The following is a 25,909-nucleotide window of genomic DNA, read 5'->3' on the forward strand; positions in this document are numbered from 1 at the left end:
TCATGGACCATTACTAATAAAAAATATTATGGCCCAAATACTTTTCATTTTTATCACAGGCTTAAATTTCACACAAGAATTATTCAAATTTCAAAAGGCGTTGTTTTAAAAACCAATCTGGTTTTCAAAGGCGGGGTTATTTAAAAAGTATACATACAGACTTTTTTATGTGTACCATAATGCTTAATTAACACCGATGATGGCTTTGATAATTAGATCTTCGGAGATTTTTGGGTTAAATGATTTCATGCAGCTTAAAGAACCGTATATTCAAGAAATTGACGAAGTTTCGTTTAGATAATTAGGCATTTTTGATGAACATGGAATATCTCGCTGCTTGAAGCCTATTATTTGTTAATAACTGCAATACAGTTTAATTTAAGGCCTGTTTTTCAGGAATCATTTCAATGGCTATCCAATTTTGTCTAAATTATTATAAAAATCTGGAGGATGTCATCAAAATAGAAGACGAAACTTTTGTTATATATTCAAAAGGTAGTTTTAAAGTTTCGGTTACTCTAGGCCAGGATTTGTTCTATTCTAAATAGAAAAACACTTCTCTGGATTTGGTTATATAACTGGAAATGTAGCTTGTTGTGAGCGAAGTAAAAAAAATTAAACACTCGTCGCAATTACTGGTTATGCGTCAATTAAAAAAAAAGGTATTCATTCACTTAAACTGCTAGAAAAGATTCTTTTTGAGGGTAAATTTTCTGTCATTTGACAAGTTTTTAAGCTTCAAGAAGCCGTATGGCCTTTCACCTAAAACGTCCTAATACACCTTTGTTAAATGACAATTAGGTAAATATTGAGCAGTTCATATTATTGACCCATAAATAAAATGAACACACCACTAGATATCATTTTTTATGCTCCTTCTGAATGTAATAATCGCTTCTCTCGCAAATTCAATTTTAAGCCCCTTTAGGACCCATGAAAATAATAGATTAAATCTATATTTTTTTATTTACATAAAAATGGGTTATAACATTTGTTTCGAACTTACTATTTCATTATAAATCCATTTTGTAAAAGTTGTGTAATTCACAAACATTGATCTCTCAAGATTAAGTTGAATAAAAAATAATAAAATAATCCGCCATGTTTTCTTCTTATTCTGTTAGGCCGCTTAAAACCGTCGTTTCCCTTATATGCTGAAAAATATAAAAGCTGAGAGAAGAAACGTGGCGGATGGAAATATGGGGAAACTGTTTTGAACATTTTATCCAACTTCATTGGGACAAATCAATGCTTGCGGATTATAAAACATTAACAAAATAGATTTTATAATTAAATAGTAAGTTTGAAACCAATGTCTTAACCCTCTCTATACAAAAAAAAAAAAAAAAAAAAAAAAAAAAAAAAAAAAAAAAAAAAAAAAAAATCATTTTCAAGGGTCCAAAAAAGGCTTAAAACTAAATTGGCAAAAAAGCGATTATTATATCCAGAAAGAGCATAAAAAATGACATTGGTATATTTATTTTATTTGTAGGTCAATAATAAAAACTGCTCAATATTTACCAAAAATTATTTTATCCAATTTGGTTAAGAATTATTAACTATGTGGTTTGTATACCACGGTTTTGAATATAAGATTGGGTATAATATAAGTGTAGCACAGAAATCCACAAGCTCGTCTTTCCAAATATGATAATCGCTACATTCACAATTATGCCCCTCTCCCCTTAATGCCTAAATATAGCTCCTAAGTCATGTAAAAGATGGCTGTTTTTTTTCTTCGAATAGCTTGGTCTGGTATTATGAACCAAATATTGGTGTAAATAAAGCAGAATTAAGGCCAAACCAACAAAATTAGAAAATTTTCGAACATAATCTAGAGCTATATCTACATAATCTAGGCACTAAGGAGGCTGGGATGCAATTGTGACGGTAGAAATAACCATGTTTTGAGAGAACGTTGAGTGGGTAATCAAAGGGTATATTTATTTTTCCGCTAGCAAATTTTTGTGTCACACTACAATTTCACAGAAGATTTTGGAATCCTTCTCCTAGTGTGCATAACTCCCCTTAGACGGGGAAGGGGGGCGTCTTCATAGTTTCGATATCCCAGTTAGCAAGTACATAGAAGTTGAGATCGAAATAAAACTAGATAAACACTGCATAAGCACAATTTTCACTGGGTTTCGTCAACAAGAATACGCTTTTTTGCTGGGGAGCCTTCCTCTACTAAACTCTTGTCATTTTTTACAGGCGTCCTTTTGATTGGCTGCTTCGGTGGAGTAGGAGGGGCATGGTAACAAGATCGGCAAACTGCCATGTAGATATCAGATCCACCAATTACTTCCAACTAAACAAAAAAAAATTATATCACTTCATGGAACATAGGGCATCCTTAACAGGAACGTTTGAAATGTCCTACCACCCAAAGCGAAGCTCAAATTAATTGAAGAGCCCCAGGCAAAAATTCATAGTAGGAAATTATGTTTAAGGTTTCTAAAAACAGATTTTTGTGCTTCCCCTAGATATTGAAAATACTTTTTTGAGTGGTATCTTCATAGAAAAATGCCTTTTTTGTTTTTTCAATGAAAAATCCCAACATCTAGTGAGTTAATTATGTGTTTTAACCTAACGCTCGTGTTTTAACGACTTAACCACTAGTCGCCCGGCTTTCGAGCCAGTCTCGAAGTAGTTATCCTATTACCTGCACCCCCCCCCCCCGAAATCCCTGTATTCATTTGTATAATTCTAGAAAGGTTTGTCGTGCCAAGTTTTACGTCGAATCATACCCCACCAGGAATTGCTTTGCCATGGAAAAGTGTGTTTATAGTAGGAAGTGGTTGTCAATAGTTACCCGAAATTTTTTCAGTAGAAATGGAAAAACAAAAGAAAAGTAAACTAACTCAATGGGAAAGTCGTCAAACACATTTTGTTTACTAAGAGATGAATTGTAAAAGGGAAAAATATTTTCATTGACATTAAAATAAAACATGTAGCAATTGTAGGATGTAGCCTTACATGACTTTCCAGCATCAAGGAAAAAAGTCAAAATGTCAAGAAAAAGTCACAGAACCTATCCACAAGATTTTGCTAAATTCCAGAACTAGCTAGCTAGCTTTTCCAAAACTCTGGACAAAGAAAATAAGACAAAATCGCAAACAACGGGGAAGCAAAGAAGAATCTCAAACTAAATATTAGGAGACATAAATATAAATATTTAAGAGATATTTGAGATATCACATAAATATAAATAATTTATTTATAGAAAACAATTATTATATAATAATTTATATAGAATAGGAAAGATTTACTCTTTGCGAATTGATTCTTCTTATATTTTCCAGAATAATTCGTTTCTACGCTTTAATTCAGTGAAAAAATAGAACAAGATACTCTATAGAGGCGCACTATTTCTTTGCAAAACAAAGCATGTTGAGATGTAGAGTAAGTCAAAATCCCTTGTATCGGACTTAAAACGACTGCATTCATCCCGATGACAAATCAAATAGTAGTTTTTTGTTTTTTAGCAAAAATCTGAATTGATAGGCAGAATGCCTTGCTTTACTTACATGTCTACAAAACATGCCTGACTGTAGAATGTTGAAAGGGAAACATGTGCATCTACAGTCAGGCAAGGGAGAGCAGGGCGCCGCTATTTTACTGGCTCGATTTTTTGTTTTTTTATTCGAGTAAACGGCCTTATAGAAAACCAAAGAAAATGAAGGAAAATCAGGGATAGAAGGTCAGTCTCAGTCGGTCCAAATAAAAATAAAGTAATTTCCAGCAGTAATATCGTCCGAACAGCTGGTAAAAATGACCAGCCAGTCAGTAAGATCAAATACCCCTCCTCCCCCCAAAAAATCACAGTTAGTGACACCACTGCCTACAGACCTCAGTTTTACATCATTTTCTTATAAAAATCCTTAAAAACGTCTCATTTTTAACAGTTACATCCCTTTGAACATAACCTTCGACACAAATGTAAGTAAAATCGTAAATAATGTATAAAATAACATCAGTATAAAATAAAATCAGTAGCCAATCAAAATGAACACGTATCTAAAAGATATACAAGATTAACTGTAAAAACAGCAAATATTGCTGTAAGAAATTGTTCCAGTTTTAATCAATTCGAATAGTATGAATGGATAATCCTTTTTTTTGTTTCAATCTTCTTTCAAAATTTATTGTGTGATTTTAGTTTAAGTTTTCTCATTGTTATGTTTTGAGAAAGTTATTTTTTTATGTGTTTTATAATTATAATTCGCTGATGATTGCTGTTGGTTATATAGCCGAAATATTCGTTTGAGTTGTATTCACTGTGAGACCTATCGTATTCTTAATAATTTAATGGAGAAACATCGACCTAAAAAAAAATTCCGATGTCCAAGAATTCGTGTTGAAAGCAGACTCACGAGTAATCATTCACATTTAAGAGAGGATCTCTCCCTAAATTTATTCCTAATTGACATTCTCCACTGAAAAGTAAAAAAAAAACGAGCTCATTACACACTTTTCCAGGGATTTGACTGACCCCGTCATCCCTTTAACCCCCCCCCCCCCTAAGAGTTTTGCTCTTTACATATTTATGACCCTTTAAGATATCAAAGATTTGCTATTATCCATAATAGGTAAAATCTAAGGGTAGAGGATTTTTTTCAGTGAGAGAGGATTTAATGCATAAATAGATTCGTTTTATGCGAAAAATCGAATTTTGCATATTTTAACACTTTTTTCCTGCGAAGCCTCCTTAAAGCGTGGAGGAACCTTTGGATACTATAACCATGTTTATAATCATTAGATTTCAAAGGGTCAATAATAAACAATAGCAATGGCAAAAACCTTAAATATTTCACACACCTCTGTCTGGGCACCTTTCCTCTTCGTAAAAGAGTCTTCACCATAGCAGTGCATATTTTAACACTTTTTTCATACGAAGCCTCCTTAAAGCGTGGAGGAGCCTTTGGATACTATAACCGTTTTTGTAATAATTAGATTTCAAAAGGATCAATAATAAAACATTAGCAATGGCAAAAACCTCAAATATTTCACACACCTCAGTCTGGGCACCTTTCCTCTTCGTAAAAGAGGCTTCACCATAGCAGTGCATACAGACTGCATTTAACTTGACAACGCTTTCAGCCAATGGCACGAGATTTAAAATATCGCCAAAGCCTTGACGCTGATATGTGCCATCTAATGCCGCAACTATGACTGTCTTTCCAGCGTTTGCCATCTGCTCACAGAACGACACAGTGTCAGGAAACTAAAAGAAGAAGTTTACTCACAGTACCAAAGAAAATCTGCAGCATGAAATAGAGTGAATAGGTGGATATAAAATAGGGTGAATCCAGAAAGAGTAAGTTACGAATTATAGGGATTGCCATATACGTTCATAGAAGAAGCACTTTTCAGTTTTTGGTAATTAAACGAAACACACTCATGAATTACGCTTAGGTTAGATCTCAGAAAACCGGTTTCATAGCAAGAAAGACAAGTGACGGGTAATAGAAACTTCCCTTCTTGAGTGTGTTCCGTTTAATTAACAAGTACCAACATTTCTTGTAGAGGGTTTTTATCAATGGAAGGTCTCCAAAATCTACCATAGAATCGGTGCAGGTCAAATGACCTCAATCTGCAGTTTCTCAAATCAAACCCAAACTAAACTGGACCCACGCCTTCGTCCCCATATTTCAGATTCTGTTTTGACAACACTGACATTAAGTGACAAAAGTTTGATCTTATTCCACTTGGGATTAGAGGTTTGACAAACTTAAGAGTTTGATATTATCATGAATTAAAATTATTGGCCTAGGCTGTATTTCACATGTCTATACATATCCCTGTACAGTACAGGAGGTGTTTACTGCCTCTTCTTTACCAACCACTCCAGGAACGGGATCACTAGCAAAGGTCTTTTTAACGTGTTTGAACTATGCAAAACAAATCATAAGTAGGCAAGTCAGAAGCAGACGAATCAAAATTAACATAGAATCTGGAACATGAGCCGAATTTTGTTTTGAGAGGCGAAAGTTCGGGGTCGACACCAAAAACAAGGACATTAAAAAAACTAAGAGATTTTGAGAAACATCACGAGGTTAGACAGAGGAATTTGGGGCAATAGTGAAGATTCTTTAGCCATCCCAGAAGCAAACAACAACTAAATTTACTAATAAAGCAAAAAAGCTTAAATAAAAATTTGAGTTTATTTTACTAAAATTTAAGTGAACCAGAATAAGTATAAAATAAATAAATATTAATAAGTAAGATGAGTTTTCTTATATAAATAAGCAAGGCCGTATTCAGGTGCTAGGGGTAGGGGGTTTGAACCCCCCTCAAAAGGTGTGTGCTTCCTGCCAACCCCCCCCCCCCCCCCAGAAAAAGAGAGTTATTAGTGTTTTGCTGAAAACTATCTCCGACTCCTAAAAAACGTAACAAGAATGAATATAAACAAATTGTGGATGCGTTTAAGTTTTTTTTTGTAAAACCCCCAGAATTTTTTTTTAACCCCCCCCCCAAAACAAAATCCTGGATATGGCCCTGGAAATCAGTAAAAGAAAATAATTAATGAAATAACAATAAGTAAAAACAAAATATTTTTTGAACTTAAATTTAAAGTTTAATTTACTAATTATAAGCAAGATAAAACTAAATACTTACAAACTGTCCCTCATCAATCCCGATAACACTGTAATTTAAAGCTGTGTCAACTAAATCCGAGAGAACTGTGCTACAAGATGTGGCGGCCAGTGTTTGTCTATCATGAGTTGACAGGTTTTCAGTCGCTTCATAACGTGTATCTCGTGCATATTTTACGATCAGACATTTGTGGTTTGCCACTTGATATCTCTTCATACGTCTGATTAATTCAGTTGTCTTTCCAGAAAACATTGGGCCGAAAATCACCTGATAAATTGAATATGTAAATGCAGAAGTATAGTAGTTGGATATAATAAGTAACAATTAAGAATGGAAAAAAATAGAAATAAGCTTTTTAATGCTAGGGTTCTAGAAACAAAAATTGGCTTGGAGCCAGAGAATTGCAAGGAGAGGGTAAATTTCATCCTATTATTTCATGGTTCCACGAATGCTTATAGCCATACCTGAACCTTTTTACATAGAAGCCACTTACCCAAAGCAATATTTTGAAAGAAACATGAAAAAGTGAAAAATCGAATTGGAAAATTTAAAAAAGTAAAAATTGAGAAAAATCTATAAAACTTGGAAATCTAAAATCATGATATTTAGGCAAGAAGCCAAAATACTCAGTATCAATTCTCCAGGATATCGGGTATCAATTCTCCTGATGCCCCCTACCCAAGACCCAGACAGGTTTGCGTCATGTATATCTCCGAGCCCCCCTCCTCCTTTGCCGTACTTTTATACCCCTAATACTGATTAAAATAGCCCGAAATCGATTGTAATTATTACTAGGCTAAAGTATTTATTTTTTGAGCTAATGTAGGTGCCCATTGTAGGTGCGCATATACTGGAGCCCTTCCGTGCCTTTTTTGTCATAGAGCTACATTCCAACTCGCTGAACATCCATAGGAGGCAGATCTGCATCTGTCTCCCTATGAATCTGCACATTCATAGGAGGCAAACCTGCAGATTCATAGGAGGCATCTGCTGGAAGCAGAGCCAACAAACAGCTCTAGCCACGGAGGATAGTGTACTATCCCTTGCCTGCCCATCCCCCTCGAAGCCAGAAAACACAAAGCGGTCAATTACACTACCCTTTGAAATATTTGCAACATTTTTGATTTGTAGTATGAAAAAAGTAATGAGGCATGTTGTATCGACATGTTTTGGAAGCATACTGGCGTAAAGGAGGATGGTAGGATTGATCCATGATGCGGGTCCAAAAGGCCCACTAAACAACTTAAAAATTTCAAGGCAAAATATTCACCATTTCTACTTCCACCTGACCCTCCTCCCTCAGAAGTAATTTGATTTCCTTCCTCAAGGTTCGTGACAACGTGTACCTATATTTGGGAAGTTAGTGGAGTTTTTGAAACGAGAAGATCAGAAGAATAGCAAACACCAAAAAGTTTGAGAGTTTCAAATTAAAAACAAGGATCCGATCGGCATATTTTAGAAACGACTGTCGCCTGTCCTGCTTCTTTTTGATCACTACTGACAACAAAAAACTGAAATTTGTTAGAAGATTTACTGGCGAGAATGAACCAAATTAAAGAGCCAAATCACTCCTTCTTTTATTATTTCAATGTTATTTAATATAAAAATTGAAAAGGAGATTAAAAAGATTAAATTCTTTTCATTTTTCCTTTATCCGCAGACACAGGTATACACAGTCAAAAATCTACGAATGAAGGGCAAAGCATAGTATATCATACTATGCTTTGCCACAGCAAATGGGGCCAAAGACACAGCAAATTGTATTTTAAGATTGGAATTCCCAAGTTATTGGATCAAGATTAGGTAAAATTATAGCAAATCGTATAACTGGCTTTCGTAAAAAGTGAATATACCACTCGATGCCTTTTTTTATGCTCTTTACGAATATAATAATTGCTCCTACCTTAAATTTAAGCACTTTTTAAACTAGCCTAACCTAAACTAAACTTATTATAAAAAATTTTAGCACTGAGTACAAGTAGTATTATTTTGTCGAAAACGACGGAAAACTCGTACTTTGACTGAAAATTCGTCATTTTTAAGAGCTTAAAAAGTGCTTAAATTTGAACTTGTAGTAGAAGCGATTATTATATTCGTAAAGAACATAAAAAAAGGCATCAGTGGTATGTTTGCTTTATTGGTAAGTCAGTTATATGAACTGTCATAATTTTTTGAAAATTCATCATTTTTAAGAGCTAAAAAGAGCTTAAATTTAAATTTAAGGTAGAAGCGACTATTATATTCGTAAAGAGCATAAAAAAGGCATCAAGTGGTATATTCACTTTATACGAAAGCCAGTATTACGATTTGCTATAATTTAACCCAAGATTAAAGTTTGTGGGATACTGTGATGTGTACATCGGTACTGTGACGGATCGGAATAACACCAGCTTTCGGGGTTTGATCGCGCAATAAATTTTAATTTCATTCATTGCAGAAATAGCTGACAACGTTCGCTGCCTAAATTCAAAATAATTATTCATGTGGGTGCGTAAATATGGATGTGCTGCTACACAGATTAGTGGATTATATACAAGCAAAATATCCATTGATTTTCAATCAAATCCTAGAAGAACACTGGCATATATACGTTAGTAAGCCAGAGATAGAGGAACTCTCAGAACTAAGTAATATAGTATCTAAGATACTAATTTTAGATAACTCAGGGGCAATTCATACATTCAGTGAAGAGACATGTGGATATACTGATAAAAATTTTGACTTCAAATCATGCAGCATTGAATCAGAAGAAAAATATTATGTCAATGATGGGCAGCATTGCTCATTTATTTTTCTTCATTTAAATAGTGTCAGTGTAAACAGCAGTGAATTGGATGACCCAGCAGAGCGGTCTGAGATCCAAAACTCCATTTTTAGTAATAAGAAGATAAGAGCTAAAGTTTGTGGTTTTAAGAAAAAATTAGAGTCAGGGAATTCATCATTTACTGAAACATATGTTTTAGTTCAAGAATATGTTAACACAGTGGCCTTTAGTTTGAAAATTCTTGAAGCAAAACTAAGAAAGAATAAATGTGAATTATCATATAATGAGAAATTGAGGTTGGAAAAGACAATTTACAAGCTATTGCAACCAGAACTATTTGATAGTATTGTAGTTATCAACTCCAGAAAAGAAGAGTTACTTAACAAGATGAGAAAAAGTATATCACACCTAGATTTGGAACAAGTGCATGTGCAAGAAGAACTACATCAGAGAATAATACCAACAAGAAGCATATTGAATAAACTTCAAAATGCAGACAGTCCATTCAACAAAATTGCTATAATTTGTCAAGCTCTCAAATTGCTTACATCTTCCATTTTGCCTTTGCACAAGAATGCATTAACTGATGACATTTTAGCAGCATTTATATTTTGCATCCAATCCTCCAGTATAGTAAATTGGGCATCACAATTTGAAACTATGAGACACTTTATAACTGTTGAACTAGATAGCGAACAAGAGTATTATTTGTCAACCCTTGAAGCTTCCTTAGAATACCTAAATAACATACCAACAACATTGGTATCAACATTACCAAAAGAGCTCTTGAACTTTCAAGCTGAATGGTCTGGATGTGAAGAGTGTCATCCTCTATGTGTGTGTGAACTGAAGAGAAATGAAATGGAATTAATTATTCACTCCTTTCTAGGAAATGTTGAAAAAGTGCAAAACATGCTCATTAACAAGCAGCTTAATGTAAGATTTAGTGACAGCTGTGCAAGAACAGCTCTTCATTATGCTGCAAAAATGGGACATCAAAATGTTTTACTTATGCTTGCCTATGCAAGTTTTGACATAAATGCACTGGATGCAGAAAGATGGACTCCTCTCCATTATGCATCTGATATGGGGCATAAAAGTTGTGTTAAAGCACTTATTTACTATGCTGAAAGTGCTGCAAATCCTTTACAAGTAAATGTTATGACATATCAAGGGGAAACACCCTTACATTTAGCTGCAAAAGGGGGTTACACATCAATAGTGGAATGTTTATTGAAGCATGGCGCAAGCAACAAACTAAGAAATAGATCTGGAAAAACTGCAAGTGATCTTACTGTCTTTCCACACTTAAAACAGATATTAAAGACTCATGATCAAAAACAGTGCAGTCTTGAAAATTTTGAAATCATTTCTTACAATAAAAAACAAGACTTGCAAGTGATGCATGAACCTGACATAGAATCCAATGGAGATCAATTAAGCCAGGACAATCATGGTGAATTACATGCTTTAGATCATTGTGTCAAGAAAGCAATAAAAGATAATGATACCAATTTGTTGAAATATTACCTAAGCATTGATTGTGAAATTGAAACAGAATACCTGTGTGACAAAGAGCTAAAAGAGAAGAATAAATGTCATCCTTTGTGCCTCTGCCAAAATTGTTATGACCTTACTGTAGTTAGTAGATTAAGAGTGACCAGAAAACCAAATTACACTTTGTCTCAATCAAAAATAAATGAATGGATAGAATTTTGCAGACAGCTTGGAAAAAAAGACTTTGAATTGCTATTTCTCCAACTGTTGTGACAACAAACCATATTACAAATTTTCAATAACAATAAATGAATAATAACAATAACAATACATGAATGGATAGAATTTTGCAGACAGCTTAGAAAAAAAAGACTTTGAATTGCTATTTCTCCAACTGTTGTGACAACAAACCATATTACAAATTTTCAATAACAATAAATGAATAATAACAATAACAATAAATGAATGGGTAGAATTTTGCAGACAGCTTAGAAAAAAAGACTTTGAATTGCTATTTCTCCAACTGTTGTGACAACAAACCATATTACAAATTTTCAATAACAATAAATGAATAATAACAATAAATGAATGGATAGAATTTTGCAGACAGCTTGGAAAAAAAGACTTTGAACTGCTATTTCTCCAACTGTTGTGACAACAAACCATATTACAAATTTTCAATAACAATAAATGAATGGATAGAATTTTGCAGACAGCTTGGAAAAAAAGACTTTGAACTGCTATTTCTCCAACTGTTGTGACAACAAACCATATTACAAATTTTCAATAACAATAAATGAATAATAACAATAAATGAATGGATAGAATTTTGCAGACAGCTTGGAAAAAAAGACTTTGAATTGCTATTTCTCCAACTGTTGTGACAACAAACCATATTACAAATTTTCAATAACAATAAATGAATAATAACAATAACAATAAATGAATGGGTAGAATTTTGCAGACAGCTTAGAAAAAAAGACTTTGAATTGCTATTTCTCCAACTGTTGTGACAACAAACCATATTACAAGTTTTCCAAGTATTGCCATAAACATCTTAGGAATTTTTTTAGTAGCAGTTGCATTGTTTTTACTTTACCTGAACTGAATTTTTGGCAGCATTTTAACTGAAATTTTGTATTTTTTAGTCTCAAGTTGCATATCAGTTTAATTTCACTCATTACATAAAAAAAGACTTTGAACTTCTATTTCTCCAACTGTTGTGACAACAAACCATATTACAAGTTTTCCAAGTATTGCCATAAACATCTTAGGAATTTTTTTAGTAGCAGTTGCATTGTTTTTACTTTACCTGAACTGAATTTTTGGCAGCATTTTAACTGAATTTTTGGCAGCATTTTAACTGAAATTTTGTATTTTTTAGTCTCAAGTTGCATATCAGTTTAATTTCACTCATTACAGAAAAAAAGACTTTGAACTGCTATTTCTCCAACTGTTGTGACAACAAACCATATTACAAGTTTTCCAAGTATTGCCATAAACATCTTAGGAATTTTTTTAGTAGCAGTTGCATTGTTTTTACTTTACCTGAACTGAATTTTTGGCAGCATTTTAACTGAAATTTTGTATTTTTTAGTCTCAAGTTGCATATCAGTTTAATTTCACTCATTACCTTATATACGTGTTTGTTTTGTTTTTACATGGGTGCCATTTATTAAAAATTTTTAAGATTCCTTGCTATTGTGTTCAGACTATACAATTAGACACTCCTCTTTCAATTACAATTACTGACTCTCCCTTCCTTAATATTCAACATTCTTCTTTTCCCTTATACTAATCAGCAGAAAATTGAGACACAGTATATATATTTTTAACCTGAGGGATATGGTAATATTCTTTGTCTCTAGGTCCTTAGGCTCAAATATTTGTACTGAAAATTTTAATGTTATTTTGGAAATGATCTGTTCCACTAGGCTTTTAGAGAAGCAAGATATTATTTGGTATACATATGTAACTCAATAAAAACAGCAGTGGTTTAGAGTTGTACTGATAGCATTTGAATGTGCAGTAATGGTTGTACCCTCATGAATGTGGGATTCTGAGAGGAACCTTTAGGCTAGTGGATACTATAGAAAGCAGAAGTTTTTTTTTATATGCTAAAAATGGAAACTTCGAGATTCTTTACAAATTGGCATTCTCAATTTTTAATGCAGCTTCTATGACCTTACCAGTTTTATACCCATCAAGAATATATCCATGATACCCATTTTTATCCAGGAAAATACGCATGAGGTTAGTAATATAAATGAGTTTTATTTGGATACTGTAAGAAGCAATTAAATTTGCTAGATATAAAGCATAATATCCATAAGTATTTGGCGTGCTTAAGAAACCAAGAGCAGACACAGGTGTACTTTGACTATTGTAAATCCTACCATGGATGTAAACAACTGAATATGCTTGTTATATATCTAAAATTATGTTAGGACTGATTTTCATAGAATACTTTACACATTAGAAATGGGAGGGATTTAGATGTAAGAGCTGAGAAATGTAGATATGTTGCCTCTCTCCCTTGTTCTGGTCCTCATGTTTGGGTAGGTTCAACGTTTTGGAATTAATTACAAATAATCATTCTTTTGCCTTGTCTGAATTCCAGAAATATCCCCAACCATTTGAAGAATTTTGGCTTAAAATATGCTCTCTGGTACTTCAGAAAATGGCCATGCCTTCAAAATTCTGATAATCCCCTCTCCCATGATTTTAACAATGTGCATAAATAATAATAATATGTCCTCCATTTCCTGTTTATTAGCCAGTCGTGGGTATGCCAGTGTACTGTTCCTCTTCAATTTAGTATGCATAAATCCTCCATATATCTTTTTTTTTTAATCAACTCCAAACAATACTGAGTCCAAAGGTTTATGCTGCCTATATCTTCCTAAGATTCCCTGACAGAAAAATCTTTAATGTACTGAACTTGATTAGCTTTCTGCAGAAGATGGACATCTATAAATGTTACTGCCCTTTTACCTGTAGCCGCAGGATATCTTCCATGGATTTGAGTTTTTGTATTGACTAAAAAGTAAATTATAGGGGGTTTCTTGCTGCCCAATTGTTAGATAACAAATATTTGTTCAGATGGCAGGAACAGAATTGTTAGCTAACAGAAATAGTTGGCTAACAATTCACAAAAACATGATATTGGGCAGGAAATTCAAAGAAAAATTCTGACTGAGATAGTGTTGCAGCGAGTTTATCTTAGCTTAATAATACCCAACTGACGCCAAAGTTTTGAAATTCAAATAATATAATATTTCAAAGTGCTCATATCTTATAGAGAATAAAATGTAACTATTAATGCCATCAAGTGAAACAAAGCCACAAAGCATTTTATTAATTGGCAAAGTATAATGAATTTAGGCGAAAGTTAAAACACCAGTGCATAAGCTTTACTAAAGTACCTTTTTAAAGCATTTACATAAATTATCCACGTATGGAGGAAGTAGATCAACTTAGTAAAAGATTATAATTTGGTTGCATGAGCAAAATCGTCAGATTTTTGATCATATCAAATTGCTATGACTAGGTGTCAATTTTGCTCTTTTTCTAATTTTTCAAAGGAAGAATAGTTCTTGTTTTTTAATGACATTACCAGAAAAGATATGTCTAAAGAACTAGAAGGGGAAAGGAAGAAAAATACGAAATAGTAGCCGTCTTTGCTTCTCTATCAATATTGTGAGCATAAAAAGTTATTTTTGCTTATTTTTGAAAAAATTTGAAAAATTTTTGAAAAATTATTTTTGAAAAATTTATTATTGCTGCTTATTTTTGAATATTTCGCTTTAAATTTCCCAACAATTTCCTTCGCCAAGTATTTGATTTGTTAGAGAAAGCATCTAACAATGTTAGTTAACAGTTTTCTGTTGGACGGTGGAAAAAGCCCTTATCTAGCTACCTATGTCCCATCTGCCTTCTCAAAGGATATTACCCAACTTAACCCTTGATGTGAAGGCCTTCTATAAAACAAAAACTAGCCTAAAACCCTCCGAGGAGTATCATTATACACTTCAAATCACATAAATAATATCTAATGCCCCACTGCCTTTCCACTTACAAATAAAACAAATACATTACAAAATAAAAATAATTTTTCAGGTAAGAGAGTGGAAAAACCTTTTACCATTTTTTTTATATGTTCAGTTTAATCTAATTTTTTTCCATTGATAAAGACTTACAGACATGAAGCCAAAATATTTGGACCTACATTATTACTAAAAGTTTGTTGTTGCTACTGTCAGTGTTCTATTTGAAATATTATACCCAAATCACAAGTTTAAGTGATAAATGAATTTGTATGAAATTATTAAGACTATGCCATGTGGCTAGAAAAGGTCAAAATCCTATTTATAAGTAAAATGCAACAAGTCTTAATTACAACTTTTAGAAACAGCATCACCAAATTGGTCGGAATTCAAGGAAATTCACTCTGTGGGCTGCATCAGGAAAAAAAAATGTATGTATACTATATAATTAGCTATTTTGGTGAAGCCCTCAGATATACTAGACACCTAGACCAAAAATCCATTTTTAAATCCGGCTTTTTAAAATTTAAGTTAAACATAAAAATAACAATAATAAAACAAATATTCTTTTTTAATCAAAAATAGAGTAAGGTGAGACCTGTGTTGTTCTTAAAAAATTAAAAACAAAACAGAAATAAACTATAAATTCTACAGTCCAACACAGTTGTTGTATATCACTAAATATGATGTTGTCAATAAATACAGTAATTCTGATAACAACCTAAAAACAAACTTCACAATAAACAGAAAAAAGACAATCAAGAATTCGCTATCTATTTACCATTTGGTTAGATTATACCATTACAGTGGTTTGATGAATAAGATAGTTGTTCTAATAACACTCATGGGTAGAGTAGCTATTACAACTTGAAGTTCTGGGTAATTTAATATTCAGGTTGAGTGCCAATAAAACTTCAATGGACAACTTGGCATCAACACTTTCTATGAATGATCTTCATACGTTTGGTAAGAATCTAATAGTCACGGTGAAGATTATTTGACCCACACGGAGAACTTAATATTTTCAGAATTGAATTAGAACATCTTGGGTTTACCCTCTAAGGCCATATATCAAGGTTGGGCTATTTGGTTTTGTGAGCTGGAAAATTGGGTCACATGATTTTTCAGTTATCTCCCAACACGAGTGTTACAACAATCTGCTCAATTAAACCCCAATTAAATATTAGAGTGACTAATCATTCTAATTTGCACTTTGATGCAGACTATGGTCCTAAAGGATCTGTATGATGCTTGGTGACATTTGATTACACAATTGTAATTAAGTGTGAGGGCTTAATGAAATACCAAAATGCACCTCATAGCTAAATCAGTTGAAAATCAAAATCGATAAGTGAAATATTTTGAAAAAATTCAGTGGGTCAGGAAGGAGTCCTAATCACACTTGAAAAAAAATATCATTCTGCTCCTCATCAGGTCTTCTGTCAAAGACCTCAGCATTGAATTTTGTTGTTACTTAGTTATTGAGAATTTGTTATTGGTTTTCAGAATTTTGTTTGTTTTCAGTCGGACCCCAGTTATTGATGAAGTAAACTTGCCTGACTTTGGTTTTAACTGAGGATTTGTACAGTTCCCAACAATTTCCTCTACGATAATATTATTGGAAAAGGTCACAGAGCTAACTGTATTTTACAGTCTTTTCATGCAAGCATAGCATAGTGGGCCTTTGGCCAATCAGGCCACTGTCTACCAGGCTATATCTTATCAGTACTCTAATAGCTAAGTATCTTTTTGATTTTTTCACCTTTTAGAAAGGTGCTACAAATTTTGTTTATTTTCCTCGATTTCACAATTTGATAGACTTCTTTCATGAAATAACATCAGTCCTGGAATCTTGTCAATGTCTAAAATCATTCCCATAAAATCAAGTGTCAAGTAGTTAGAACCTAGCAAAAAAACAAGGCTAGTTTTAAATTTTTCAGGTATTTTTCTCGTTTTAATTAAATTATTGCTCAGACACCATAAATATTGTGCAGTTTATATAATAACTTTAGCAATCCTGAACTGAAAACTGAAATAAAAACAATTAATCTTTTTTATGAAAATCAACATTAAATCACACGCGAGGTAATTAGAACCTAACAAAAAATAAAACTAATATTGAAATTTTCAGGTATTTTCCTAGTTTTAATTAAAAAAATCAAAATTATTGCTGACACCACAAATATTTTAGCAGTTTACATAATAATTTTAGAAATTCTGAACTGAGAACTAAAATAAATGATCCTGTCAAAAGATAAACGAGAATAAATTTTCCATTCACTTATTATGTCGTATATGGTTACAACCTACAATTATAATCATCATTCATCAAGCTTGTACATAGAAGTGCAGTTTTTCCGTAAAAAGTGATTCTATTTTACAAACTATTTGTTTTTTTAATTACAAAAGGCACTAGATGTAGCAATTCCCTTTAAGATGAGTCATTAAACAGCTTTCTACGATTTTTCAGTGCCCAGCTATCTGAGTTAAAAAAAAAAGGAAAAAAGATACCCTTGATACAGAATATTGTGGTTTCAGCCACTTTTCTTGACTCTCAAACAAATATATGTTCCTTGTTACTCAAGCCAAGGGACACTTAGTTTCCTATACAGGGGTAATGGGTAAGACGTTCTACCAGTGAACTTCTTTTTTTGATCTGACTCTAGTTTTAGGAGTAATGGGCTATTTTGTTTTTTACTATGGGATGTGATCATCTCTTACTGGGTTTCTAGCTACTGCTGCAACCCTGATTAGAGCAATGTGAAGTATATGATGGAACTTCAAATGTGAATGTCGTAAATTTACAATTTTCTCAATGCTTAAACTTTGAAATGGTATTTTCTTGAACGGTAAATTTAATTTCATAGGATGGTAAATAGAAATAGTAAGTTTCTTGAATTTTAGTAGGCTATGAATTAACATATGTTAGATTAACAAGCTTCTTACTGCCCAGTAGCTGGTACACTACCTTTTGTCAAATTCCTGTTTCTACGTGATCCAATTAAGCAAGAGAGCGAGGGCCTTACTACCTTGATTCAGTCAAGGCAGAGGTGTCTTGCATGAGTAATATTTTCATACATTTGGTGTAAAATTGAGTCAGTAAAATTATGGTGCAAAGCTGCATCATTTTACATGTTTAATTTTTAATTAGGGAAATAGCCTGATGAAAGCAAATGACATAAAATCAATGGAAAGATTGGTAATAAAAATAGCAATAATAAAAAGGCAGTTTTAATAGCAAAATTGCTCAAGTCAGTCAATAAAAATTACCATCCAGTTGTGATGCCTCTGGGTCAAAACCCAAATGATTCAGAGTCAGTATTGAACAGTTGGTAATAAATAAATTGAAAAGTTGATTGTCAAAGAATTATATATTCTAGAGCATCAGTAAGGACAGATACATAGAACTATGTTCTTCTAAAGAAGAAACTACATTGAAGGTTCTCAGAAAGGAAGCAGGGGTGTAATTTGCTATTGGGAAAAGGCCCTAAGACCTCAGTTTGCCCCATCCCCCATGCAAAGTTTCCTCCAAGCTGAACTTAGGTTTCTACGGAAATCTTCTCATATATAAGGTTCCATAATTCAAGCACCTATGGAAACGGGTAAGTTTTTTTTAGTATATCTTAATCTTAGCCTTTTTGTTACAAAATGGCTCAGTTTTAAATTTTTGCTGTTATTTTCACTTGATTTGGAAAAATTGGCTCCATCTTTGCCCTTCCCCTCACACCTAGGATTGTGACGAAACAACACCAATGAGAGGAAGCAAGGCATTCACAAGATGACTCATAGAAACAGTTTGTAAGAACTCTAGTTTTTATTTTGCTAAAATACACAAAAGCAAAAATACAATATGCTAAGGGCTCTAGAAGCTTGTGCTTGTCTAAGGATGTTCATGAGGACACTAAAACAAATCCTACGAGTTACATAAAATGCAGAATGAAAAAAATTAAAAACGATCCTACTACTACTAACAACTCACTTGAGTACCAAGCCTCCTGAAGAGAAAAAGCAGCATATTCTCTTCCTCCATCACCCCAATCTATTCACTACTTTTCTCTTTCTCCCAAGAAGCTCTAATTTCTTTGAATGCTTACTTATGGCCCCTTCTCACTCAATTCAGGGACAACCTCCCTTTTGCTTGGCCCTTGTTGGATTGCCAAAATACAATCCAACTTCTTTGTTTACCTTCCAAGACCCAAATATACACAATCACAAAACTACACGTATTGGTTATAATACAATGATTTTGTAGTGGTTTTAAATAAAAAAAAGTATTGCCAAGGTTATATAAAAATTATAAAATTTACTGTCACAGAAATGAGTAGAGTCACAAATGAAATAGTTGGTTCTGTTCAGCTCATTGATTTAAAAAAGCTAGTTTTTTCAACTGAAAGTAAAGAGCAAAATTAAGAATTAAACGAACTGAAATTATAATGTATATTAGGGGGTTGTCCCCTCCTCAATACCTCACTCTGAAGTTTTTTAGTACTTTGATAAAAGCTTCTCATGGTTCAAAGTAAACAGCTCTTGTGTTTCAGGGGCTGTTCTAAAAAATTGGGACAAGAAGTCAGAATTTGAACAAGCATAGTGCTAAGAGGGAACCCTCCCCCCTTATTCATAATAATTTCTGTTCATTTCAAGTTTTAATGTTGCTCCTTATGCTCAAATGAAAACGCTCTTTTTTTATTCAGTTTCTGATTGTTTTTTGAACAATTTTGGTAAATCTAGGTCCCCCTTCAAGGAATTCCCTTCTCTTACAAAATATCCCACCATGGAAAGTTCCTCTTACATAAAATACCCCCTCTTACGTGAAGTATTCCCCCAGACTATTCAAATCTTACCAAAACAAATCCTTTGGAAAATTTCTTGTAGACAATTCTGTTTGAAAAATTCTTCTTAGCACACATTCATTTGAAAAAAAAAACTTTAATTTCTGATTGTTTATTAAATGATGCAAGAGGTTTCCCCTCCATGGAAAATTCCTCCCCAACCCAATGAGAAGATGCTCCGGCAGAAAATTCCCCCATGGAGAATTTCTCCCTTGGAAAATCCTACCCCTCCCCTGGACACATCCTCTAGAAAATTCCAATGAAAATTTCAACTGGACAATAACTTTTAAAATCTCCACATGTAGAACAGAGTTGGCAAAGAGAAAGCAAGACAAATAAAAAGAATTGTGTATAACAATTCTGGCAAATTCCTCCAGTGTACAATTTCCCCAAGAAAGTCAACCCCCCTCCCTGAGAACTCTCCCCTTGATAAATCCCCTAAGGAGAAAATTCTTCCCCCATGCCAAAAACTCCTGTATACTTGCCAATAACACAACAAATACAACACATAAACAATAGACAAATTTCATAACTGACAAACCATTCCTGGTAGTCTGTTAGAGGTCATGTTACCCCTAAAGTCACAGTTATTGGACCTTTCAACTATCCTGAACAAAATGCTTATCTCAAAGTTTTCATTGGGTGACTTTGGGGAATCTGCTTATACTACTACTTCTATGATGTGTACCCAAACTCCCAGTTGCAAATGCACAATGGAAAACAAAGCTGGCTTAGAAGGCCAAGAAGTAAAAATTGTTAAAAATATTGACTAATAAAGCAAGTTTTTAAGAGAGTCGAACCTTTTTTTTGTCCTAATCTATTCTCACAATAACTGGAGCTCAGTTGATTAACTGAAGTTCAGTTACAATTCTGCAGGCTATTCAAAAAATACTCTTTCATGAAGTTTCAATTATGTTTGAAAGCCACAGTGCAATATTTAAATTTTGGGGCTAAAAACTACTAGCCAGGAACATTTACTGCTAGCAGCTAGGATTTACTCTCCATGTCAAACCAATGTTCATCTTCCTACAAATATTAATCGAGAAAAGTCTAGTAGCTTTCTGCTAATTAATAAATATCAAGAAAAAAATAGGACAGCTTGCCAATACCACTTCATAGTATTGATCTCAAGGCTTGGAGGTTCTGCTAAATTTAATTAAGGTACTTGTATGATAAACCTCCTACCACTCAAGTTGTTAATTCATTAATGCATTGCAGAATTATTATTATTATTTTTTTTTTGTTAATTTCTTTCACTTAGCATGAGACAAGAGAAAGAGAAGTGACAGAATATATGAAAAAATATAAAACTTGGGCTATATATTTGCACATTGAGGAAGGGGGTAATTTATTTTAACAATATGAAGTTAGAAAACAATTCTTGCTACATAATGGAGAATAAATATACCTAAAACACTATGCATGCAGACCTGCTACACTTTTCTCTCCCCCCCCTAATTTGCAAATACATTGCCCAAATTTGTTTCTAAAGTATTATATTTTATCATATTTAGGCATATTACATTAGGATTGAGCTTAAGAGAAATGCATTTGAAGAATATCAGGTAGGGGTTATATCATGCAAGTACCTTAATTAACTAAAGAGGAGTAGGCAAACTTTTCCTGTTTTATTAACATCATTACCAAAAAGCTTGCCTACTCCTTTTTAATTAACTAAAGATAAAATAATTTCTAAACAAAACATAGAAAGTAAGGAAGCAAGTGAATAGGTTGCTTCTACTTTAGAAACTCCTTATCACTTTTTAACTTGCTTGGATAGGGATGGAATTGTTCTTTCATAAAACAAGATAAATTTGTCTATTACTATTAAGTTAACTAACGTTGATATTATTCCTTAATAGAAAATAAAATAAAAAGTAAATTGGAATGATACTTTTTTAATAATTTAGGTCTTCAGGTCATTGAATAAAACAAATGTCTGTCATTTTTCACATCCCTACTTGCCCTTTGTTCTGCTGCTTAACATTGAATAAAACAAATGTCTGTCATTTTTCACATCCCTACTTGCCCTTTGTTCTGCTGCTTAACCCAATCCTTTTAAGCTTTCCAACAAGATGTATATGTTGGTTGACATCTGGTCTGTTTTTTTTTTTTTTTTTTTTTTTTTTTTTTTTTTTTTTTTTTTTTTTTTTTTTTTTTTTTTTTTTTTTTTTTTAAGAAAACCTCATTCTGTGCTTTCTATGTTTTATCAAAGATTGATGTTACCTTTAATGAAATAAAAGTAAATAGAGAAACTTGCCTTGTTTTATTAAGAAACTATTCCTTTGCTGTCATGCCAAGTTGAGAAATGATTAGAACCTACAACAGTAGCAAGTTCTTATCAATCATTAACTTGGCTAGACAGGGAAAGAATCATTCCTTATTAAACAAAAAAGGTCTGCCTATCCTTCTTTAGTTAACTAAAGCTAATATTATTCTCTAATGCAACACAGATGGTGATAGGCTCTTAAATAATATAAAACAGGTCTTAAGCATTCCAATGGTGCTAATACTTCAGTATGGAACAATCAGGGTTGTCACACAAAAATTATACCTTATCTTGCTATTCACCCTGTTCTTTCTAGGTATTCTGAAAAGATGGATGTATTGCTATGGTTAACAATCTGATACAAGGCAATTGTCAGGATACAGATCAGATAGTGTGCTGCACAATGTTTCAACAACTTTTCTAACTCAGAACTATGGAATCTTGACATTTCCTTTTCCTTAAAAAAATATCACCATTTCATCTGCTGCATAAGAAACACCAAAAAATTCCCTGCAAGGCTGAAAAGTAATCCCACATCCTTAGGTAAAATTTTTGATGAGGGATTTTTGTCTATTGTGGAAAGTCATTCAGTTATGCAAAATAATTTCAGGACTGGAAGTAGAACTTAAATTATTCCCCTGGAAGATATTCTGCAGCTCCTAGTTCAACCCTCTCTTACTCCAAAAGTAGGTTCATTGCTGAAATAAAAATTATAAATGAAACTATCAGAGATATGACAAAACACAAATAAGGTCCAAAAGAAGCCTTATAAATCTTGTAGCTTTTTTAAAATCTGATTTATAAGGTTTTGAATAATTTGGAAAAATGTGCCCTTAAAAAAAAAGAAAAGAAACATGACTTAAAATCCCACTCAAACCATTGAAACTGAATTTTCAAAACCTACAGTCAAAGAAAAAGTACATCAAAACCAAAAGTAATGAAAAAAACACAGACTACTTATTTTCCCCCAAAGTCAAGATGGGTCTTCAGTGCAAATTTTTAAGCTTTAGAAATAGAGGAGTAAGGAATAGGAGGCAAAAATTTTCCTTCAACACTATAATAACAAAAGAGTAGGGTAGTTGGCAATGATTCTAAAAAAAAAAAAAAAATCAGCAAATTTAGTGTTTATCTAATACTAGGCTATTTCAAGGGATTAGGGGAGTAGGTGGGGCTTGGAAGAAGTTGAAACAAAGTGAAGAGGCTGTGAAAATCAATTAAAAGGGTTACTTCCAGATGAAGCAAGGATTTTTGGTAAATTTGCAGTTTACAACATAGACCAATTTAGCTGAAACAAAAGTGAATATATCACTAGATACCTTTTTTATTCTTTTCATAATTTGATAATTCCTTCTGGGGTACAGTACATTACATTGTGAGCCCTTAAGAGGCTAAAAGCCACCCATAGTAACCAAAATTTTAAAAACATGTTCTAAAAAAAGGCAAGAGAGAAAAAAATTGACATTTGTAGCTGACTCATGAACAGTAATTATTGTTTTCCATTTGATCAATAGTAAAATGTTATTTTGCAAACAAATTTGCAGGAATTTTAAGAGATAAAGCCCCCCACCCAAAAAAATGACTGCAGTTTCACTGCAATACCATCATCAAGGGATTTCAGGCTCTTTTTAGAAAATTCTTGCAAATTTGTTTTCAAAATAACACATTACTATTAAACCTAAAAAGAATAATTACCAGAGACATTTTTTGCAGGGGTGAAGAAGGGGGGGGGGGGCAATTGCCCCTAATAATTTGAAGAAACATTATCATATAGCCTAGGCTAGCCCATGCCCTTGATAATCTGGATATGGACTGCTCTTAACCCCCAATAAAAATGCTGGAGATTCACCCCTGATAACTAGAAGTTTTAACAGAAACATGTTTTTTTTAACTTTGGTTAGTACAGACTGTTTTAACTTTTAGAGCTAGTGTAAGGGTATAAGGTGGAATTTACTCAAAATGACTATAGAATTGTGACAGAGCATAAGAAAAGGTATCAAGTGATGGACTATATTTAATTTCCTCCAAGGCTAGCTAAATTAAGTTGAAAGCTGTATATTTGCTGAACCTTCTATTATAGAAGCTAGTTCAGACGAAATATTCTCTGGATAATATCACAATCGATTACGAAGGAGGAAGAGACAAATAGGCATTTTTAACCTGGCTAAAAGTAAAAATTACTAAGTGGCTTAGTTCAGTCCTAATAGTCAACTGGTTGCTATGAGCAATAAAATTTACCTGAATTTGGCCTTTCAGGTGAGAGTCAAACAGAGGAAGTGGTACAAAATGCATTTCAAAAACCAATAAGGTCTGCTTTTAAATCTATTGCAATTTTCTTTCCTTCGAAAGGAATATCGCGCCAAAATTATATTTTCAAAATTCACGGGTTCAAGTTTGCCACATAAATATAATCAACCATCAACATATCCTTCTAAAGGGTTTTGAAATATCGGCTACACCTGAAGAATGACAATAATTTTTAATTGTAGGAAAGTAATTCTGTAATCAACCAGGATTACGACCCATGATTATAGTTATTGATAGATATTGAGTAGCTCACATAAATAACCTAGGAATAAAGTGAACATATCACTCGATGTTTTTTCATGCTTTTTCCAATAATAATAATCATTTTTGTCGCAAATTCAATTTTAAGCCCTTTATGAACCCTCAAAGATGTAACCTTTTTCTGTTATTTTAGATACGGCTAATATACCTATGTTAGCATCAATGTTGTTAAACCGGTTTACTTCTAAATTGAATCGACGGCGACAAAATGGAAAATCAATAAATTTATGGAAATACATAATATGGGCTATATATGTGGGTAAGGCTAGAAAAGCTAGTTTAAAAGTGCATTTTTGAGAATAACGGTTATTTTATGAAAGAGTATAAAAAAATTAATTGGTCCAGTCACTTTATTCAAAGACCATTTATGTGAACTAATCAATGCTTACCTAGTTACGTAGCTGAATAATACATTAAGCTGCATTAAAGAATTCATTATGCTAATGATTTAATATAGTAACCTACGTTGAGTAGCTCACATGACAGGGTTTGTGAAACATGATGGGTCAACTAAAGGAATATAACAATCAGAGACTTGTTACAATTCATCGGACCTTGTATTAGTCAGCGCGATTGTTTCCTTTGAATTAGAAGGAAAAAAAACATCTGTAGGTGTTGCTTCACCGTCTGACTTGTTTCCTCAAAGTTGTCAATCCGGTTTCACTCTATGGATTTTCCCTTTTAATGACATTGTAAACTTCAATTTTTAAGCTATGAATAAAAAATACAAATTTGAACTTTAAAAACGACAAAAAAGCGATATTGATATTCCTTTAAATGCATCGAAAGTATGAGCATTGTCTATGCTATACTAAAAGCGAAATATTCCCCACTGTTCCTCTTTTAAAACTTAATATACATCATCCAAAAATATAAAAAGTATCATTGCACTAACAAGTTTGCTTCCTACAGAAACCGAGCTAATGACTCTATAGTTACCGCACTCACTCTTATCATCTTTCTTATAGAGGAGTTTAGTTAAAGTTTTTCTAAAATCAATAGGTACTTCCTCTTTTTCAAAAATCACTAGAATAATCTCAGTAATTCATTCTCAACTTCACATCCCTCCCTTCTGAAAAACTCACTTACCTCACTATCAGCCTCTGGGGCCTTATTATTTTTTATTCTTTTTAGTGCTGCCACTAATTTTTCCTCGCAAAATAAGTTTTCATTCACTTCAAAGTGTTACAAATGATTTTAGTTATATTCTTTATTTTCCTTGCTCTCAAAGAATTAACGTAAATATAATCATATTAAACATAAGCATATTAGATTAGTAAATAAATAATTTATGAGACCATACTGGCTAATCATGATAAAACGTAAAATTACGAAGAAATGA

At 32.9% G+C, this 25,909-nt stretch overlaps 2 protein-coding genes across 2 annotated transcripts; one reads left to right on the forward strand and one right to left on the reverse strand.

The window, feature by feature from the left end:
* Nucleotides 1-1,923: 1,923 nt before the first annotated feature.
* LOC136040373 (thymidine kinase, cytosolic-like) lies at nucleotides 1,924-24,390 on the reverse strand. Its single transcript, XM_065724633.1, has 4 exons — nucleotides 24,238-24,390; nucleotides 6,619-6,864; nucleotides 5,015-5,224; nucleotides 1,924-2,308 (listed from the first exon to the last, which is right to left on the reverse strand). The coding sequence occupies exons 1-4, from the start codon at nucleotides 24,289-24,291 to the stop codon at nucleotides 2,135-2,137; spliced, it is 684 nt and encodes a 227-aa protein (XP_065580705.1). The 5' UTR covers nucleotides 24,292-24,390; the 3' UTR covers nucleotides 1,924-2,134.
* Nucleotides 9,061-12,552, forward strand: LOC136040371 (ankyrin repeat domain-containing protein 27-like). The gene has a single exon (XM_065724631.1). The coding sequence runs from the start codon at nucleotides 9,095-9,097 to the stop codon at nucleotides 11,129-11,131; it is 2,037 nt and encodes a 678-aa protein (XP_065580703.1). The 5' UTR covers nucleotides 9,061-9,094; the 3' UTR covers nucleotides 11,132-12,552.
* Nucleotides 24,391-25,909: the final 1,519 nt, after the last annotated feature.

The sequence above is a fragment of the Artemia franciscana genome, chromosome 20, assembly GCF_032884065.1.
Source record: "Artemia franciscana chromosome 20, ASM3288406v1, whole genome shotgun sequence".
NCBI lineage: Eukaryota > Metazoa > Arthropoda > Branchiopoda > Anostraca > Artemiidae > Artemia > Artemia franciscana.

Bases quoted from the DNA above. Each gene is read 5' to 3' on its own strand.
- LOC136040371 (XM_065724631.1), top strand. From the start codon at position 9,095: ATGGATGTGCTGCTACACAGATTAGTGGATTATATACAAGCAAAATAT.
- LOC136040373 (XM_065724633.1), bottom strand. From the start codon at position 24,291: ATGCATTTTGTACCACTTCCTCTGTTTGACTCTCACCTGAAAGGCCAA. The intron at 6,865-24,237 runs GTAAATTTTATT...TCAATTTATCAG, and splicing joins ACCTGAAAGGCCAAATTCAG to GTGATTTTCGGCCCAATGTT. The intron at 2,309-5,014 runs GTGTGTGAAATA...TTTTTTGTTTAG, and splicing joins GGAAAGGTGCCCAGACTGAG to TTGGAAGTAATTGGTGGATC.